Below are 21657 nucleotides of genomic sequence, written 5' to 3' on the forward strand. Positions count from 1 at the left end.
AGAATCACAAGTGAAATAATTAGCTCCACCTGTGGATCTTTAAAAAATGTGTCAATGAGTAACGAATGCATCTGCCGAGTGCCTCGGAAAATGTGAACCGTGTGGCCGAGTTTGAGAACCCCTGATCTACACCCAAACACTAAAGGTGCGTACACACGTACAGATTTTCTGTCTGATCTATCTGGTGGGAACAAAAACCTTTAAATGTATGGGAGCAACTGACAATAACAATTTCCACCCAAATGCAGGAAAAAAATATATGCTTTGATAAATTTATTGTATCAGAACGATTAAACAATTTGTCTGACTGATCACTGTTTGTTTTCAAGTGTTTGGGAACAATTTTTTGATTGTCATATGCTCTATACATTTCCAGGTTTTTGTACCCACCAGATAGATCAGACAGATAAATCTGTACGTGTGTACGCACCTTTAGTTACACTGTCCCATACCATTATACATCCTAATAGGTTACCTGACTCACGGGTGAAAGTTCCTTCTGGTTTCCGATGATTGGGCGGGACGCTTTCGCCTGATGCAAACACCTTATTTGCAGGTGAAGGCAGGCTGGACTCTTGGGTGCTTTGGTTAGGGAGAATACATGCTTTTACAGGGTCACTTTCCACCAACACTTTTATAGTGTCACATTGAGCGTTTGGAATTATGACATCAGCCTTTGGATTAACAACGGACGGTTTAGGGATTATACGTGATGAAACTTCTTGTGTGCAGACATCGGCAAGTACGGTCTGATCAGGCTCAGCAGGTTTGACTGCAGCTACGGCAGATTTCTCACCTCCCGAAGGTGTACCGGGTGGCGTTACAGAAGACACAAGCGGTGGCTTGATCCGATAGCCAAGCTTTTGAGCCTTTTCTAAGATTCCCATTATTTTGGAGATGGTCTGGTTTGTACACCGTTGGTCAGAAGCAGTAACATTTGCCTTCATGGACTCTTGTGGAGGTTTAGACTGGACTTTCTCAAAAGCTTTGCTAGGTGATGAATGTGAATCAGACTTATTGAGGTTGGGACATGGTTGTGTAGAAACGTTGGACGATTTCACGTTCTCAACACTCTGTAGTGTTTCTAGGATTCTGGATTCCCTTGTATTTATCAGGTTATGTACCAGCTTCTGCAATGTAATTTGGTTTGCTTTAACCCTAGCAAGCTGAGAATCCTGGTTATGGCGCTCTACAGGTGGAAAAGGTATCTCAGCAGGCATTACATTTACACTTGCTGCACTAAAGGGAGCAGAGCTTTGCCGGCATCTGTTATCAGGAACCATTGGGGGAACTTGAGAGCTTGACCAGTAAGGTGGTGGCAGCCCAGATCCCCAACCAGTAGGATGAACTGGCCCCACTGGAATAGGAGGTGGGGGATATGAAGGCCAACCCAGCACTGGTGGAGGTGGTTGCATGGGTAGGATAGGTGGCATGCAATTTGGAAAATGTGGAACTACTGGCAAAGGCGGCATACCAGGATAAAATGCAGGATATGAAGGGGCAGTTGGCCAATTGGGTGGATAGAAAGGTGGTGGCACATTCGGCTGGGAGGCTACCGCAGGAGGTGGAATAAGGTCTACAATATTTCTAAATGCTGCTTCTGCTGGTTTCACCTGTGGAGCCACCTGACTACATACAGACGTTAGAGCCACATTTGATGGGACAGTTCCTAAACTTGCAGTAACATTAGGCTCAGAGGAAGACTCCGGAGCCTTCTTTGGGACAGTTTGTTTTTCCACCAGTGAGCTTTTATGTAACGTTGCTGGTAGAATCAAACAGGGGAGTTCTGCCAACTCTTTGGGTGGCTCGGGAATGGACGGCCATTTACTGCAAGACACATTTTCAGTCTCTTGCTCAGAGTTTGGTTTGCGGTGTTGAAGCCGCTTCCTATAATCACTTAGGCTGAGGGCCTTGGGCTTGGGGTCTTTGGAAAACTGTGTAGAATCACATTCTCGCCCATCTTCACTTTTTGAGAGACTCCGCTCCTCCATACTTGAAGTCTCCTTTAAAGGAACATCAAGAGCTGAAGAAACCAACGCATCCTGGCCACTCGCTCCATCAGACTGCACATCACTTACAGCAGACACAGGAGCCACGTCAGGTTCTGAGCTTTGATCTCCATCACGTTTTAGGTTATTTGGACGGGGGGAATTTGGCTGCTCATTTTCCTTTAAAGAGGACACGTCTTTACAGACGCCAGCTGTCACTTTCCGCACAGGGTTGGTGCCGTCCAAGCTTCCCCGTGTTCTCACTTTAGTGCGACCCACCCTCGATGATCGAAGTTCCATCTGGGAATCCTTCATCTGTTCCATGGTCTTCATTAAAACGTCAGACTCCTGCAATGCGGGGTTACTTATGCGGCTGGGGACAGGTTGGACGGCACTTTGTGTTGTTACAGTATCCGGCACATTTTGCAATTTGTCTTCAATGTCTGTTTTATTTTTACTTTTAACTTTTGATTTAGTGGCATTGAGTAATTTATCGTCTTTGCTGGATTTCTTTTCCTTCAATCGCAGCCTTTCCTTGCCAGAAATTGGTTCTGGGTCATCGTTCTTCAGAGAATCCTGAACTGTTCCCTCTAAGTCTGGGTTACAGCCATCAGTGCTGCTTTTATTACCCAAATTTATAGCAACAGTTTCATCAGTGGTCAAAGAATTAGTGGTTATTTCCTCTAGTCCAAACGCAACAGCTTTGTCCAAACACTCATTTGCCTTCATTGCATCCTCTGTACTAGACTGTTGTAGTCCATGATCAGGTTTATAGTCATGACCACACTGCTCCGAAGGAGATTTTGGTGACAACTGGGTTTTAATATGCAATTCCTCAATGGTGTCGAACCTAGGAGGGTTGTCTCCTGAAGATACCAGGCTCGGCTCTTCCTCTGGGTGTTCCACAATTACAGGTACTTTAATACATTCCCCTTGTTCAGACACGATCTCAAGAAACAGAGAATCATCCAGGAGGCTTTCGTCATCTTCGTCTTCTGGGTCTAGGCACACGGTTATAGCAGGCAGGCAGTAAGGGTGCATGTATTTCACCAGGTCATGGAGGGTAACGTTCTCTGTATTAATGATACAAGGGGTGCGCTGCTTTGAGTAACGCTCACGTTCCAGTTCTCGGATCTCAGCTCCAGGGTGAATGGAAAAGTCCTTGTCAAAGGCCAGTAAGCTGGGGCTTTTCTCTGGACTCGGCACCTCTTCATCTTCTCCATCACTGCGTTGACTGCGAGTTAAACATCCTCTTAAATTTTTATGTCTGTTGTTTCTTTTTGGTGTAGAGCTGATACTATCTGGAAAAAGGTCCCAGTTTGGGCCAGAGCAGCGGGTGTCCATCTGTGAAGGAAAGCCAGGAGATGGGCATCAGCGCTGCTCTACAACCTTACAGGTGCCATATGGAAATGACCCAATAATACAGAGGAGTCATCATACATCTAGAGTAACATTTAGCATTTCGGTAGCGAATGACAAGCACGTACATGAAGACTGATGATTTATCTGATAGGACACGTATATTGCGTGTGACTGAGGGACGGATTCCAAGATGGACAGAAATCCACTGACGCCACTTAGAAACTTTGAATTTGACCGGTTTTGAGGACATGCTGGAGACATCTCAGTAGATCAGATGCCTCCTGCATGAAGCTTCTATCCTTGCCCTGCGACCATAGTCACAAGCTGGGATCCAACAGTACATGCAGATGGGCCAGTTTGAGTAAGACTAAGCATACGCAGACAAAAGTGTCAGTCTGAGAGGCCAGGATCTTCTACGTGCATACGGAGCAGAACAGAACGTGTATTGGGAAAAAAGCTGCTGCTACTACTACTACATTGTAGCACTTTGTATACAGATTCTGAGACTCAGACACACACAGATATACAAGTGTCATGTCACAATAATCAGCACCACTTCCTGGGGAAAAAAAATATCATGCAAATAATTTATTCTGAACAACCGAAGCATTGGGAAAAACATCAATGATTGGGCAATAAATACTGCATGGTTGCAGGAGTTCTAGATTATAATATTGGCGCCTTTAAAGCTAGAGACATATGTACTGTAATATGTCAGTATGGGGCAACCCAAACCACTGTGATAATGCCTAGTAACTTATGAACCAAAATAAACTGGATCGCCATCTTCCACTGCAGCAACACGTACCAGAAGGGGACTATTATCTGCTGTTATCATAAACATCTACCAACCACAGTGAAGCTATGTGGTCTATCCTTTGGATTGACTCTTGGCCAAGCAGAAAACATCAGCTTTTACTTGCCCCGCAAAAATTGCTTCTGAAGGTGACATTTTTCATTCATGCTAGAACCTAATGTTAAATTATATTTGGACAAAAATAACGGTAGCAAATTTTAAATGTACACGTTAACGTTGCTATGAGCAAAAATATGGACAGAAAGGCCAGACTTACGGAGCTGACATCGCGACCCTTGGATGACCCCAGCAGTTCTGTCTCTGGAATTGTGTCGAACGGAGACATGTTCTCATTGTCCGTATTGTCCAAAATCTCTGTCAGAGCAGTTAGGAGAGTCAATTCATTCTCCTCGTCAATGTTCTTCAAAACAGAAAAATCACTTGTGAGCAGATACAGGACCCTTCCGTGTTTGGTTAAAGACTACCAAGTTAGCTGGTCTTCATGGACACTATGGGGGCCAATTCAATTGTTTTGTATGGCTTTCATCGGAGCTATTCAATTGTCTTCAGAAGAGGCTGTGAGCTGAAATGTGCACCCCTGGCTGCATTTGCGGGCCAACAATTAAACTGCTCTGTTGGGCACTCTCTAGTGGCAGCCGGGGTGAACAACAATTGAATAGGCCCCAATACTTCATCTTTATTTAAGAATATGCTATGAAGTACATTGTGCTAGGAAAAAGGTATATAGACAGATATTGATAGATACGTGTTTTGAGGTATAAATAAAACTATCAAACCAGATGGTACCACCGAACGTGGACTGTGTAGTCATACCTCGGCCAGGGCACCAGTATCGTCAATGATGGAAATCAGCGAGTTGTCAACGTAGCCATGGAAGGTTCCCAGTATTCCCCCTGCGTCCAGGGCGAGGTCCGAAAGGCCAGAGGCCTCGTCATCCTCCAGGTCGTGACACTGCAATAAACCAGATCTTGTAACCAGGAGGCCGCAGGATTTAATCTGCATTAATTGACATGACTGCAGGCAGAGGATAAGCAGAATGCGATGCAGTGGCTTTTACCTAATGCTAAGAAAACTCCTACCTGAGTTACTTTTACGCTTAATGTTTTGTTCATTCTGGCGCAACATGGATAGAGTACGCCTTGACTTAAAAATTCAATGGGTAGTATTCAATTGTTTTTCACCAGTATTTCAGCTGGCTATCCAGGTGGGTGGTGAGCAGAAATGTGCGACTAAACTTAATAATGAGCGTGATATGCACAAAAAATTATCAATTTAATATCGCCCCACAATCTGCAGTTATAGTGATCCCTCCAGGATCACAGCTGGGTGGAGGGAGAGAGGGAGAAGCTTCCACTTGGAGGCCTGTGCCCACCGATGTCACTAATGTGGGTGGCCCCGGGCCACCGACGTCACTGTTGGGGGCATGCTAGGGACCTATGGAGATGCTAGGCTGCCCCCAAGCTTCCTGGTCAATGTTAACAGATACCGTGCGCATGGATCCATTCACGCTGCAGCGGGACCCAAGGGTCCTGCTGTTTAAGCAGGGGACAGCGAATCCGGCAGGATGCCGTGCCCTGCTAAGACAGCCTAGCAGGACAGGCCAACCTGTGGCTCCCCAGATGTTGTGAAACTACAAATCCCAGCATGCCTTGCCACAGTTTTAACACTCCCTTATAGCAAAACTGTGGTAAGGCATGATGGGATTTGTAGTTGTACAACGACTGGAGAGCCACAGGTTGGCCAGGCCTGGCCTAGAATGAACACTACATCTCTTTAGACGGGAGATCAGGCCAATATTATAATTTAATACCACCCAATGACTCTAGGTGTAACTCACTTGATTTACTGTGTTACGAGGGGACGCAGTTTAACTACCAGTAAACCATAGCGAATTGTACTCAGAGTATTAAAAGGAGAAAACATTGTTTAGTGTTACCTTAAAATGTATCTTTGTTATTAAGAAAACCTCATTAAAACACATCTGACACTTTGAGACACGCACTGGGCCCCATCTCTAAAGGGGGTATTCAATGCTGTCGATCCACGGCAAAATGTTTTTTTTACAGATAATAGATGAAATGCGCATTCCAACTATTCAATGTTTTTGAGTTTTATCCAATTTTCAGAAACCATCCGAAATCCGTGAATATTCAAATCCCATTATTTCTGAAAATCGTTAATAACGGTAAACATTGACCCTTCTAAATAGCAAAGGTGTCTGGATTTTCTCCAACTCTGTAATCAATGAAACAGGCGACCGGTAATAAAGTATTAGGATAGTTTAAACAAGAATTACAAGCTCAAAATAATCCAACAATGATGGATAACAGGCTCCATTACAGTCCACACTTGCAGCCTCCAGCTAAGGACACCAACACAGCGTCTACAAAAATCAAACACGCACCAAGTGCTTCCGCATGTACCAGTTATCCTTACTTAGCCTTATAAATCATTTTACACAAGTCCAGGTGTGTACATCCAACAGCTGAAACAGGTAATGCAGGTCACTCAGGAAACACCGGTAATCCTGCACTAATAAATTACAAATTAACTTCATCAGGGGAACATCTTACACAGGGCAGACAAATACAGTGAACGGTGATGGTTATACGTAGATGGACGCTTCTTGGGGCAAAGTGTCAGTCTCACACTAGTAACTACAGCTGCAGAAACATCCTCAATGACATAGAAAGTGAACTGATAGGGCGGGTACCAACTAAAAGGGGCAAACACTGCTTATAAAGTTTTCAACAAGTCTTGACCCAGTTGGTCGTGACCCACTTTGGGATGAGGAGCTGCTGTTTGAGAACCACAGGGCTAAAATAATGAGTGTACAGGTGACGTGCATCCAATAGCGGTCTTCCATTTCCATCAATAAAAAGCCAAGGATTTGGTGCAGAACATGATTTATACAGTTTCATAAAGGTCCGACACCCAGCAAGGCCACGTCCAACCACGGCCCCATTTATGTGCCACGGGAGGAAGGACCACAGCAGTCAGCGAGAATTTCTCAAACTTAGTGTGTATGCTCAATATCGTTAGCTGTGCACAGGAGAGCACATAGCTAACGACGGGATGCGGTCAAAATGTCGACACGCGGAAAAGTTTAACATGTTTTTCTTTTTTTAAAAAGGCCTTTTTTTTATACTTGACTATCCACGAGGTTATAGAGGGAGACTATAATATAATCACAAAAGCCATGAAAAACTCATGTGGACCTTTTCTATGTCAACCATTCCCGGTTGGGGTACAGTAAGTCAGCAGACCCCCTGGTATATACTGGTAGGATTTACCGCCAATTGTGTTGTGCGATAAGGTGTTTATAAAAACACACCCTGGCAGCTAGTACTGGTATACGGTCGTTAGCCCGACACAATAAGGTCGACATGCATTGGGGTCAACATGGCTTAGGAAAATAAGTCAATATGCCTAAGATCGACATGGTTGGAAGGTTGACACAATCATTAGGTCGACATGGGTTTTTCACCTTTTTTTTTTGAGCCGACAAGCAGCATTTCATGTCCTACCATCCACTAGGGCGCGGAGGGAGAATAGAATAGTGTGCCAAGCGTAGCGAGGCACCGTGCCCGAAGCATAGCGAGCGCAGCAAGCCATGTGAGAAGACTTCGTACACTTTGACGGTGTCCATGTTGACATTCGGGACAAAATTAGTGTTCTATTGATATACTGTAAACTACCAGAATGAAATAAAATACCATATATTAATGCAGGGGTGGCCAACCGGTCCGAGGTAAAGAGCTGAAAAATATCGGCAATCAAGCCAAAGAGCCAACATCATGCGTGCGGCAAAAAGGGGCATGGTCAGGGGAGTCATATGACACAAGGGAGAGTGGCTACATGACAAAACTTTATGCCCCCAGTGCCAGATATGCCCCCCACAGTGCTAGGTATGCTCCCAATGCTACACATATATGCCCCCAGAGCCACACATATATGCCCCAAGGTGCCACACATATGCCCCCACAGTGGTAGTTATGCGACCAGTGCCATATATACCCCCACAATGCCACACATATGCCCCCACAGTGCTAGTTATGTGCCCAGTGCCAGGTATGTCCCCACAATGCCACACATATGCCCCCACAGTGCTAGTTATGTGCCCAGTGCCAGATATGTCCCCACAATGCCACATATGCCCCCCCACAGTGCTAGTTATGCCCCCCGTGATAATTTCCCAGCAGCAGCACTCACCGTTGTTGCTGCTGCTGCCGGGCGGGGAGAGGACAGTCTGGCGTCCCCCTGCAGTCCGACTCCTGCATGTCATGGAGGGGAGGAGAGCACAGCACAGCGCACGTCTCCTTCCCCCCCTCACTTCCATGTGACTGGTCCATCCACGAATCAAAGCTCGCGGGCCGGCTCCTGATTGGCGGACGGCCCAGTCACAATGATGCACACTAAGGGGTAGGAGAGATGCGCAATGCGCGCTCTCCTCCTTTCAAGGAGATGGATTCGGGCCGGGGAACCGGCAGCGGGGGGACGGGGACAGAGGGCAGCAGGAGCCGCACTTAGCAAGGGGGAGAGCCACATGCGGCGCGAGAGGCACGGGTTGGCCACCCCTGTATTAATGTCTCACTACTCTACTAAGAACTACTCAGGATATAATATAAACAAATACACACAAAAACCCAACACAAATTGAGTTAATGATGTGCTGAGTACTCTATTAATCCTTGTATAAACAACATAATTACATTCATTTTGAAACAATACCGACAATGTTGATGCTTTGAGCACATTATAACAAGTGGGACACCAGGCAATCTGGCACTATGTACAATATTTAGAATTAGTTTGTTGTAAACCTTTGTGAATAGCATAATTGCCTATAATTGTAACAACACCGAGTACTGTGTTACTTTGTGTATACTGTAAACAGCATGAAAACAGGGCAAGTAAAGTGGTATACCAAGTACTCAGCCACTGTAGGCACAATATTCCCGAAAACGCCTGGTGTAATTAGCTTTGTGCAGGATAATGACATACAACACTGTATATGTCTTGTGCATATTATAATCATCTACATAAGGGGTTCTCAAACTCTGTCCTCAGGACCCCACACAGCTCACGTTTTCCAGGTCTCCCGGCAGGTGCACAGGTGCATTCGTTACTCATTGACACATTTTAAAAGATCCACAGGTAGAGCTAAATATTTCACTTGTGAATCTGGGCCAGATGCACTAAGCTTCAAAAAGTGATCAAATGGAGAGTGTTGTTTATCACTCTCCATTTTATCACTTTTGAAGCTTAATGAATCTGGCCTGACACCCATAAAACATGCACTATGTGGGGTCCTGAAGGTGCCATAGTGTCTGTGTCTCCGAAACACTACCAATCTGTTGGCAGCGAGTAAAACCACATCTATTTCTCGCTCACACATGCACAAACACTGAGGCAAGTGTGTGTACACGCATGTTTGTACAAGGTAGCAGACTAGCTTTCGAAGCATTAGCTTAGAGAGGCCTTACTAGTTGTATATAACTGAATAAGCAGAATATGGTTTCCGATCATATTTCTGGGGACAATTGTGCGGTGTTTCATTGCACATCCCTCTGGCACTGCAACCATAGCATCAACCATTGCACAGAAAACGCACATACTGGATTGAGACTACCTGTCTCCGTTTTCAAATCTGGTATGAACAGAACTCTCTCATTCCCCATCCTATACTGATGGTCAAGACGGCAGACAGTAGAAGTTCTGGGAGTATAGATTCTAATAACACAGACTTTTTATATTTGTAAGAACGGTACAGAGCAGAACAGGTGAATGTGTATATATCATGCATTAATAAAGAAATATGAATATAATACCAGAAACATACATCCCTGACAAGCGTACACCCCATAGGTTTCTATATGGTCCCGCTGAGCTGCCACGTGTGTGGTATCCAGGATGTGGTATCCCACTCGTGCTTCTCCCAGTCTGTAGAAAAGTGCCGCAACCTCACCAGAACTACCACAAACTGCCATTTCTATTTGAATTGTGCATTTATCGGGCATTCCCATTTGCGCAATGCATGCTGCTTATAATACACTCGCACCTTATTACATTGTCCCTATAGTCATACAAATTGAATGACCCATTTAAAAAAAGATGAAAGGGATTGTGTGGCCTGTATGAATGACACCAAATTCCATAACAAAGCAGCATGCGTTCTGATACAATATGTAAAGTTCTGTATAACTAATGCAAACAGGAAGCCGGGGGGAGACCCCCTCCTGTATATCACCATTTACAGAGCTGCCCAGCAGTGCATTCACAGGGCCTGGGATACTGTGCACTCACACTGCACGCTAGGACAGAGAAGACAGGCTCATCAGCAGTCTGGCGCTTTCAGGGAAGCTCGAATTAAACACGTGGATCTCCCCCCCGAGTGTCAATAGGCCGAGCCTCCTATGTACCACACAGGGAGAGTCATCGGACCAGATACACTGATCTCCCCTTCAGTACAATCCTGTCAGTCAGTTATTCCAGAACAACAATCCTGCAGAACATATAGACCCAGACAGGATCTATAGCCGGCATTTCCCGGAAACAAGAATGCAAACACTGCACTACTGGAATAGGGATCTCGCCCTGCACCATGACATCACTACCTCCTGACTGCTACCAGATATGCAATGCTAGAGGTTACACCGGGTACAGCAGGAAGACATTATACAGCACAATGGTAGAATAATGTACATTAAGGAGCAGGCGCTGGGATGATATAAGTACTGTAATGCAGATCAGAGGCTGGGACGGGAGGATAGAACAGAAGCACTGTAATACAGATTACACTCAGAGGCTGGGAGGATAGAAGTAATACAGATTACAGTCAGAGGCTGGGAGGATAGAACAGAAGTAATACAGATTACAGTCAGAGGCTGGGACCATCCTGATAGAATAGAAGTAATACAGAGAGTCGGAGGCTGGGACTATATAATAGATGTGATACGTATTAGAAAGAGATGGGATGATAAAATATATAATACAGAATAAGAGTTTGGAATAGATTAATGTAATAAAGAGCCAAAGACCGGGATGGCAGATATTAAGAGTGTCAGAGGCTGGGATAATGTAATATAGAGGCCAGGATGTGTGTAATATAAAAGGGATCGCAGATTAGAGTCAGAGGTTGGGATGGGTGTAAAATATACGTAATCCAGATGAGTCTGACTGGGATGTATGTAATATAAAAGGTATAGCCAGATTAGAGTCAGGGTATGGGACAGATGTAATATAAATTATGAAATACAGAGTCAGGGGCTGAAACGACTAATACTACTTTCAGACCGCAAATGCCGTGTCGCACACGGGATTAGGACACGGGTCCCATCCCCAGAGCAACACGGCAATGCGGTCTGAAAGTTCCGACACCGACACGGCATATTGCCGAGTCGGTGACGTCACATGGGGCGGTGCTGGGCGGCGGTGCGTCATCGTGGGCTCGGGAGGAGGCAGTACTTGGAGCTGACAGTGCTGCCTCCTCCATACTGTGAACGGGACACGGGTCGCTCGACCCAGGCACCCGTTCACACTGCACTTGACACGGGTCATAGCCGTGTTCAACCCTGGTCATTACCAGGGTTGAACACCCGTGTTGCTCGACCCGTGGTGGCCTTTTCAGACCGCACCGTGATCCGTGTTTAGGCCCCGCGAACACGGCAATAAGCCGTGTTCTGAGTGCGGTCTGAAAGCGGTATAATATATGCAATACAGAGTCAGGGGCTGATACAGGTGTAATCATATATGCAATACAGAGTCAGGGGCTGATACGGGTGTAATAAAATATGCAATATAGCTGGGTAGCCAACGCCAGTCCTCGAGAGCTACCAACAGTTAATGTTTTACAGGTCTCCTTACAGAATGACAAGTGAAGTAATTAGCTCCACCTGTGGATATTTTAAAATGTGTCAGTAAGTAATGAGTGCACCTTTGTTTAGCTAGGTTGTCTGGAAAATGTGAACTGTTGGTAGCTCTCGAGGACTGGAGTTGGCTACCACTGCAATATAGAGTCAAGGGTTGATACGAGTGTAATAATATATGCAATATAGAATCGGGGGCTGATACGAGGGCAATATATGAATATAAATTATTGGTACTTGTGTATTATCACGGCGCACATCGCATCGCATGCCACTAATTAAGGTATGCGATGGGATCCGATTTGAGCCTTTCCCCGGGCGTGAGTATCCAATTTTATTATTGCATCGCATGCCATTATAATGGCATGCGAAGCGACACGATCATGCCCGATTTAAACTTATTCCCATGTTAAATTACCCCCCAGGCCCGATTTTTGAATGTATACCCACCCTGATGGGTAATGACTATGTTAAATGTCCCCCATTGTTAACGCCACCCCACTATCAACGCCAACCCAAAGCGTGGCGAGCGCAGCGAGCCCGCGAGGGGCGGTGGTACGCATGTGAAGTCATCCGCATCCGCTCGCCACACTATATAAAATCAACTCCACGCCGTCGTGGATAGTGGGGGTATGAAAAGGTCGGAGGACGCGTACTGCTGCGCTCGCCACGCTTCGGGTTGGCGTTGATAGTGGGGTGGCGTTAACAGGTGATGGGGTGGATGTAATTTAATATATGCAATACAGAGTCAGGGGCTGGATGTAATATAATTCATATATAATATATGCCATTCAGAGTCAGGTGTGTAATGCAGATGTGTAATACAGACGTGTTGGAGGCAGTGTGACAGCAGCCACATGTTACACGTATGTTGGGGGGGCTTCATGTATTGGGGGGGGGGGGCGGCTGTGACTGGAGCAGCACACAGGGGTCCCCAGATCCCTGGCACTGTAGTCGGAGAGCCCAGGGGCCGGTGACCAGACATTCCCACGGGCGGCTCCTGCACACACGCGTGTCTCTGCCATCCACGTGTCACCGGCAGCTGGTGCAGACAGCGCGTCTGGGGGACCCCAGTGCCCACCCCGGGCCTCGCCCGCCACCGCCAGGCTGGGGGCAACTGCTGCGGTACCTGGTGGCGGCCTCCGGCGGCGAAGAACTCCATTCCCCCGATGGTGAGCGTCTCCTCTCCCGTTCCCCACCGCGCCGCCATCTTGGCCCTCGGCTCTGATACTTTTTTTGCCGGCACACGTGGTGCTCGCCGCATGGCAGGGGGCGGGGCTACCAGGGCCAGGAATAGAGCGAGGCCGCGCCCGGCGGCCATCTTGGTGGTGGCAGTAAGTAAGTAGCCCTACAGGAACCAAGCGCTGGGGAGTTTGTTTGTATATGTGAGTCATGGCTACTGACACAATGGTGCTCAGCCACATTCCCAGCCATGCATAACTTTTTTATAGTAAATTACAGCAATTATTTGGTAGTGACATGTCAGCATGTGTGTGTGGTCATTGTGCAGCTACACAGCATGTAGGCGTGGTGTTACAGTACTGCTGCAGTCAGAGTGCACCCCTGCTATACTGCACACTGACTCACACACGGCTGCAGCCCAGCCCGGCTTAGATGGCGCGAAACCTGACTCACAGGATTTCCCGGAATGAGCTACTGCGAGCACTGATTGGCTGCCTCCAACTGCGGCCACGCCCAGACGCCGCTTTTCCCGCGAGTCCCAGGGAGGAGGGAGGGAGCGCGTTATGTTCCCTAGGAAGGGAGTGTGTCAGCACAGCATCAGGTCGGGGCCGCCGGGCAGGGAGAGGAGGTCAGCTCAGCCGGGGACGTGGAGGAGGCTGCCTACACTCCTACAGCACACATACACCGGGTGTGGGGGATCTTCTGGCAGTGGCTGCTCTCTCCAGCACTTAACTTAGTCACCATCTTATTTATTTAGTCACTATCACATTCTGCAGCATTTTACAGGGGGTAGTTCAGTCACACTGGCACAGGGGAGCTTGCAATCTATATATTCCCTACCCGCAGACACGCATGCACAAATTGGGTTACCACCTATGTAGTGAGACATTCCCGGACAGTGACCTGCCCCTTGATTCACCCACAGCTCGCCCCTTCTGTTTTTTTTTTTTTTTTTTTTTAACCTTTACTTAAGTTATATTCTTGATTTTACAGACTGTAATGTCACTTACACATTATGCCACACACCAAATGGCTATTCCATATTATGCCACATTATTGCTACTTACCTACGTGCTCAATGGCATGGGGCAGTTAAATGCTCATTGCTCACAACGACCATAAAGGGGGCATAGAATAGATGGCAAGACACCGAGCCTGCAGCGCGGGCTGGAATGTGCTCGCCTCCCTGTCGGGCTCCTGACAGTTGGAATTCTGATGTTGGAAGAAAAAAAAAACCATTGGAATCCCTATTGTCGAAGTGTTATACCACACCCGACGGATCCTTCTGACCACTTTTTACAACTTTCAAACTGTTCTTCTTCCATGCTGCATCTGACTTTAAGTCACACGTACAAGTGACCTTGGGCTAGATTCTCTAAGCTTGAAAAGTGATAAAATGGAGAGTGATAAACAGCCAGCCAATCAGCTCCTGCATGCCATGTCACAGACTCTGTTTGAAAAATGTCAGACAGGAGCTGATTGGCTGGCTGTTTATCACTCTCCATTTTATCACTTTTGAAGCTTAGAGAATCTGGCCCCTTATCCGCTCTATTGTCACCTATGCGTTAAGTGGCTTTTAAGTTCAGGCCTCCATTGTAAATGGAAGCACGTGTAATCCTGTAACCTTTTACCCTCTGGTGCTTGTAAAATGATGGTAAAACAAGCTATGTTCTCCAGAAGATCAGATGAGCAACATCTATCGCAGGAGAACATCTCGTGATATAGCGGCAATACAGATTTGTCTCCATTTCCTAGAAGCATTATTTTGTGTGCAGAGAGGAACAAACAAGATCATTGGGCCAGATTCTCTAAGCTTCAAAAGGGATAAAATGGAGTGATAAACAGCCAGCCAATCAGCTCCGGTCTGACATTTTTCAAACACAGTCTGTGACATGGCAGGTAGGAGCTGATTGGCTGACTGTTTATCATTTTCCATTTTATCACTTTTATAGCTTAGAGAATCTAGCCCTTCTTCTGGACCCACACATCGGTGGGATTGAAGTCCAGAATCTGTACATCGGGTAATCAGAGTAACAGATATTGCAAGGAAATCACTTGAATGCTGACAAAATCCAAGACTACAAGATCAAGCAGTGTCCCTATTAGAGCCGTAATGGATTGTGCCCTCAATAGACCTTAAAAAAATAAGGATTCCCATCTACTTAAACAAGTGGTACAAGAAGGCTTTATATAAGCATGTGTGCACAGAGGAGTTCTAAAAATGAGGGCGGAATGGCACGTGATTCAGCACTTTCAACCTGTGTGAATGCCCGAACATCTCAGTATCTTCTCTGAAAACGGACAGGGGTTGCTCTACTATGCAGCAAAGGCAACGTAAGAAGACGGATGATGGTGGACGGGGCTGGTGGGGGCCCCACAAGTGAAATCCTGCGGACAGGGAGAGTGACAGTAGGGACACAAACTTTCAGGTTTGAAAATGTGAGTTAGTAATGACTACAGCTGGTGCACCAGCTAGGTGATTTGGAAAATGTGGACTGTTTCTTAGATCACAAGGCCCGGTTTAGATCAACAACCAATTGTCCAACCCAGTGGTTCTCGAACTCCGGACCCCACACAGTTCGCATTTTCCAGAGCACCTAACATGTGCACTCATTACTTACTGACACATTTTAAAAGATCCACAGGTGGAACTAATTCTTTCACTTGTTATTCTGTGAGGAGACCTGCAAAACATGCGCTGTGTGGGGTCCTGAGGACCAACTTTTGAGAACCTGTGCTCCAGCCCAATCCAAAATTCTTGTCTTTGAAGGCATGGAGATTGAGCAGTCATTGCTAAAATACAAGGAAGTCTTTGCTACAGTGATTTATGCAATTCTCAAAGTCTGATAACAAAATACCTCCTTTATTTACCATAGGATTTGATAGACATCTATTTCATGGTGCAAAGATATTTCATTCTAACATGATAATTTTCCAGGAACTATTTTGTAAGGGTGAATTAGACCAAGGACAGTGACTGCATTGATTTTCCGGACATCAGATAAAATTGAATCAATTGTTTTTCTCTTTCAATGGTCCTGGTGACACAGCTCAACACTGGGATGTAGGAGGGTCCGAAGGAGCCAGGCACCTATCCTAAAGTTTTAGAGGGTAGGCTCCTCCCCTACTGCATCCCTGGACTCTTCAGTTCGTGTTAGGTGCCCACTGGAGTGGGTGCTATTCTAAAGGGCTGCAGGAGCAGCCGAAGAATTAGAGTAGTTAGGGGATTTTTATTATTTTATTAACTTTTACCCTAGCTAGGTAGGCACAGTGTGAGGATTCTCATAGTGAATCCTCACACTGCTTGCGCAGCAGGAGCTGACAGAAGCGCGTCCTGTCAGCTCACTGTGCACAGGGGAGACACTGTCTGGTCTCCCTGTGCAGCGCTTATAGCCTTTTCTAAAAGGCTGCCTGGGCTCCGGAGTACCCTGAAACCGGCTCCACGTTTAGGTGGGGATCATGGGGGACAGGCGCTCCGTGATGGCGGCGGCCATTTTATGCGGAGCTTACACGCTGAGCTCCTAGATGAGAGGACAGCAGCGTTGTGACAGGCATGTTCCAAGTGATCCCCATTTGAGGGGGAGACACTGGAACTAGGAAATCCTACCTAAGGAGCGGCTTGCTGGGGGTGGTTGGCGCCAAAAGGTCACGGACCCCGCAGCAGCAGCAGGGACCTGTGGTCTCTTCCTTCACTCTGACTTTGGCGCCTTTCAGAACGCTTGCAGCGGAGCTGAGCTGGCTTATTGATCCTGGCAGAGTGACTTGGATTTCCTGGGCATCGCTTCCCCGCAGTTGAAACCAACAGACAGATAAGTGACTGGGTGCATTGCTCTGTATAAACGCTTGTACATTGTTTGCACTGTGTATACTATAGATATACATTATCACTTGCATCATGTCTGAGCATCAGGCTGTGGTTTTGGGGGAGGGAGCCCTTAATGCACTGAGCGCGTGCAATGTTTGCACACAAAAGTTTGTCCCTGAGCAGATGGCCAAGGGGGCTTATGTATTACTTGCGCTGATGTGAGACCCATGGGCAGTGATCCCCATAGGGCAGAGCATATGGAACCTGCGTGGTCCAGGGCCCTAGGCAGGTCAGTAAACGCTTTGGTGCAGCTTTTGGACAGGCAGAGTGATGGGCTGGTAGAATCACAGAGACCTATGCCATCATCTCAGCAGTCGTCTGGCTCCTTGCCTCTTACCCAGGCAGATCCTGCACTTATCCAGGTGATGCAGGATACTGCAAAAGGGATTAACAGGTTCAGTGAAATGCTGGACAAAATGGATGATGTGGCAGGGACCCCTAGAAGGTCTTATGCTTTAACTACTGTGGTAGATGAAGAGGAAGGAGAGTATACTGACATCCCCTGGGATCAGGGTGATGATTTGGAAGAGAACTCTGCTGCTGGTATAGAGGATCTCATTGTAGCTGTGAAGCAGGCTTTAAAGCTGACTGTGGAGGATAAGACTCCTGTTAAAGGTGTTTTTAAGCGACAGCGGAAGGAGGCTGTTACTTTTCCTTCAGATGAGGGGTTACAGGAATTGTTAGAAGGGGCTTGGAAAACTCCTGATAAGAGGCTTCAGATGCCAAAACGATTCCTTAATCTGTACCCCATGCCAGAGTCTCATGCGGAGCTCTGGGAAAGGGTCCCAGTTGTGGACGCTTCAGTGGCACGTTTGTCCAAGGCTACTGTATTACCAGTACAAGGCGGTGCAGCTTTTAAAGATTCTGTGGATAAAAAGCTGGAGGGAAACCTCAAGGCTATCTTTGAAGGGGTGGGGTTTACCTTACGACCCCTTATTGCTTCAGCCTGGGTTTCTAAGGCCATGATAGAGTGGGCTGGTGAATTATGCACCATGCTGCAGGTTGACCCGGGTGCATTACTGCTTGCAGAAAAGATTAAGGCAGCAGCAGAATATGCAGTTGAAGCAGAGGAGGAAGCTATTAAAATGGCAACCAGAGTGTCCACAGTCTCCATTAATGCCAGGAGAGTGCTTTGGCTTAAAGCCTGGGAAGCAGACAATGAGTCCAAGAAGGCTCTGGAAACATTAGCCTTCAAAGGAAAGGTACTCTTTGGTACCGAATTAGAGGAGATTATAAAACAGGCCACAGGCGGCAAAAGTACATTCCTGCCGGCCTCCTCAGCAAAGCAGACATCCAGATTTTCTGCTTTTAAGCCGTCCTTTCGGCCCTCCCCTAGAGGTGGTGCGTCCTTTCGAGGACAGTCTTTCAGGGGAAGGTTTCAGCCCTCTAGAGGCAAGACACAAAAGTCAAAATTTGGCTCTTTTCACAAGAAGCCTGCCAATAAAGGAGAGGATAAACCCTCTGCATGACTGTCAGGGGCTTTGCCCGACAGTGACAAAAGTGGGCGGGCGTCTCACACTCTTCAGGGACGCTTGGGCTTCTCTAGACCAGGATGCCTGGGTGCTAGACATCATAACACGGGGTTACAAAATCCCTTTCAGAGGGCCACCTCCGAAGAGGTTCATTCCCACATCCTTACCAAAGGAGGCACGGCTGCGTACAGCTCTTGTGAGAGCAGCGCACTCCCTTTTGGAAAAAGGGGTGGTGACACTAGTCCCCAAGACAGAGTGGAAGAAAGGCTTTTACTCCACGCTGTTCCTGGTGCCCAAACCAGACGGGTCTTTCAGACCAATACTAAATTTGAAGTCTCTAAATGTTCATTTATGGGTAGACCATTTCAAAATGGAGTCTCTACGGTCAGTACTCCTGAGTCTGGACCAGGGAGAATTTTTGGCGTCCATGGATGTCCAGGACGCATATTTGCACGTTCCTATACACCCGGAGCATCAGACCTTGTTGAGGTTTGCCATAGGAGACCTGCATTTACAATTCCGGGCGTTACCCTTTGGGCTAGCAACCGCGCCAAGGGTATTCAAAAAGATAATGTCAGTAATGGCGGCGGTGCTGAGGCTCAGGGGAATCACAGTAATACCCTATTTGGACGATCTCCTGTTCAAAGCAGAGTCAGCAGCCATGCTGCAGAGTCACTTGGCAGAGGCCATCAGTTTTTTGCAGGCTCACGGCTGGATTTTAAATTTGCAAAAATCTCAGTTGGTACCGTCACAAAGGCTCCAATTCTTGGGAGTCATACTGGACACCCATCTTCATCGGGTATTCCTCCCGGAGGTAAAGGCCAGGGATCTGGTCACCCTAGTCCAGGAGATTCTCAGGGCTCAGAGCATTTCAGTATGGAGGTGCCTCAAGCTCCTGGGGAAGATGGTGGCGTCATTCGAGACGCTTCAATTTGCCAGGTTCCACTCTCGGAGGTTCCAATGGAACATTTTGTCAGCTTGGTCAGGAAACACTTTGACCATGAAATCCGAGATGATAGTGCTGTCTTCGGACACCCGAGAATCCTTGAAATGGTGGACAGAAGTAGATTCCCTTCAGTGGGGTCGGTCATTACAGACCTGGGACTGGTTGATAGTAACTACCGACACCAGTCTCAGGGGCTGGGGGGCAATAGTCCTGGATCTCAGGCTTCAGGGCCTGTGGACGGCAGAGGAATCAGCGTTACCAATCAACATCTTGGAGCTGAGAGCTGTCTGGAAAGTCATTTCCTTGGCGGGAGACAGGTTACAGAACCTCCCTTTGAGGATTCAGACCGACAATGCCACAGCTGTGGCGTATCTGAATCACCAGGGAGGTACACGCAGCAGATTGGCCATGTGGGAGGTATCCAGAATCTTCCTATGGGCGGAACAGAATGTTCCAGCTGTATCGGCTATATTCATCCCAGGAATAGAGAATATAGAAGCCGACTTCCTGAGCAGGGAGGAGCTCAAGGAAGGGGAATGGAGCTTACACCCTCAGGTGTTTCACCAAATCACTTCGATGTGGGGAACTCCGGATGTGGACCTGATGGCATCCAGGATCAACCGTCAAGTGCCCAGGTTCTATGCCAGAACAAGGGATCCACTAGCGGAGGCAGTGGATGCCATGACTATTCACTGGCAGGGAGATCTCCTTTATGCATTCCCACCAGTACCAATGTTACCGAGACTTCTGAAGAAAATACAGGGGCAGAAGGTTCCAGTGATCTTAGTGGCCCCGGATTGGCCAAGGAGATCCTGGTACTCGAGGCTTCAGAGGTTGTCTGTGGACTCATGGCGTCTACCTCTGAGACCAGACCTTCTAAGACAAGGCCCATTCAATCACCTGGATTCAGATCGATTGATTTTGACGGCCTGGCTATTGAAACCACCATTTTGAAAAGAAAAGGGTTTTCTGAGGCAGTAGTACAGACTATGATAAAAGCCAGAAAAGCTGTATCTTCGGCAAATTATTATAGAGTCTGGAAGACTTACATTCGATGGTGTGAGAGAAGAAAGGCTCATACATCTCATTTTAAGCTATCAAGAATGATGGAATTCTTACAAGATGGTTTTTCATCGGGCCTAAGCCTTCAGTCACTGAAGGTGCAGATTTCGGCCTTGTCCATCTATTTCCAGAAAAAGATAGCCATTTTGCCGGAAATTCAAACTTTTTTACAAGGAGTATACAGGTTGAAACCTCCATACAAGCAACCAGTAGCACCTTGGGATCTATCACTGGTTTTGGAATGCCTTCAAAAGGCACCTTTTGAACCTTTAAGGTCGGCTGACTTTAAGTTTCTCACGTGGAAGCTAGTGTTTTTGTTAGCAGTAGCATCTGCTAAAAGAGTTTCAGAATTGGGAGCTTTGTCATGTAAATCTCCCTTCTTAATTTTTCATGATGACAGGGCTGTTTTAAGAACAGTGCCTCAGTTTTTACCGAAGGTGGTATCTACCTTCCATTTAAATCAGGAGATAGTTCTACCTGTGTTTCAACCCCCAGAGGGTTCTAAGAAAAGGGACAAGTTGAGAACTTTGGATGTTGTGCGTGCCTTACGCATATATGTGGACAGGGTGAAGAGTGTCAGGAAGACTGACACATTGTTGGTATTGTATGACGTACACAAGATTGGTTGGCCTGCATCTAAGCAGACTATTGCTAGGTGGTTGCGGTCTATGATAGCCTTTGCATACACCAAAGTGGGTAGACCAGTACCGGCCAAAATAAATGCGCATACCACCAGGTCAGTTGCCACCTCTTGGGCGGTTCGACATGGGGCCACAGCTGAGCAGGTTTGCAGAGCTGCCACTTGGTCATCTGTTCACACATTTGCCAAATTCTATAGATTCCATGAGTTCGCGTCGGAGGACGCATCATTCGGGCGAGCAGTGCTGAGAGCTGCAGACCTGAGCGTACCCTCCCAAAGGACCGGCTCTGGAACGTCCCAGTGTTGAGCTGTGTCACCAGGACCATTGAAAGAGAAAAAGGGATTTTTGTAAGAACTTACCGTTCGAATCCCTTTCTCTGATATGGTCCTGGTGACACAGCGATCCCTCCCTTACGCTCAGTAAGTATGCCAGAAGTTTCATGATGTTCATGTTA

The 21657-nt window shown here is 47.0% G+C and overlaps 1 protein-coding gene across 1 annotated transcript in view; it reads right to left on the reverse strand.

The window, feature by feature from the left end:
* The window catches only part of LOC146009347 (uncharacterized), a 33722-nt gene extending 20394 nt beyond the window's left edge, over positions 1-13328 (reverse strand). The window contains exons 1-4 of the mRNA XM_083149626.1: positions 13165-13328; positions 4981-5118; positions 4424-4567; positions 476-3332 (exon numbers count right to left, since the gene is read on the reverse strand). Coding sequence (XP_083005752.1) covers positions 476-3332; positions 4424-4567; positions 4981-5118; positions 13165-13299 — 3274 coding nt within the window. The 5' untranslated portion in view covers positions 13300-13328. The remainder of the gene's footprint in view (positions 1-475; positions 3333-4423; positions 4568-4980; positions 5119-13164) is intronic.
* Positions 13329-21657: the final 8329 nt, after the last annotated feature.

This window comes from Crinia signifera, chromosome 6 (genome assembly GCF_055691185.1).
Source record: "Crinia signifera chromosome 6, ASM5569118v1, whole genome shotgun sequence".
NCBI lineage: Eukaryota > Metazoa > Chordata > Amphibia > Anura > Myobatrachidae > Crinia > Crinia signifera.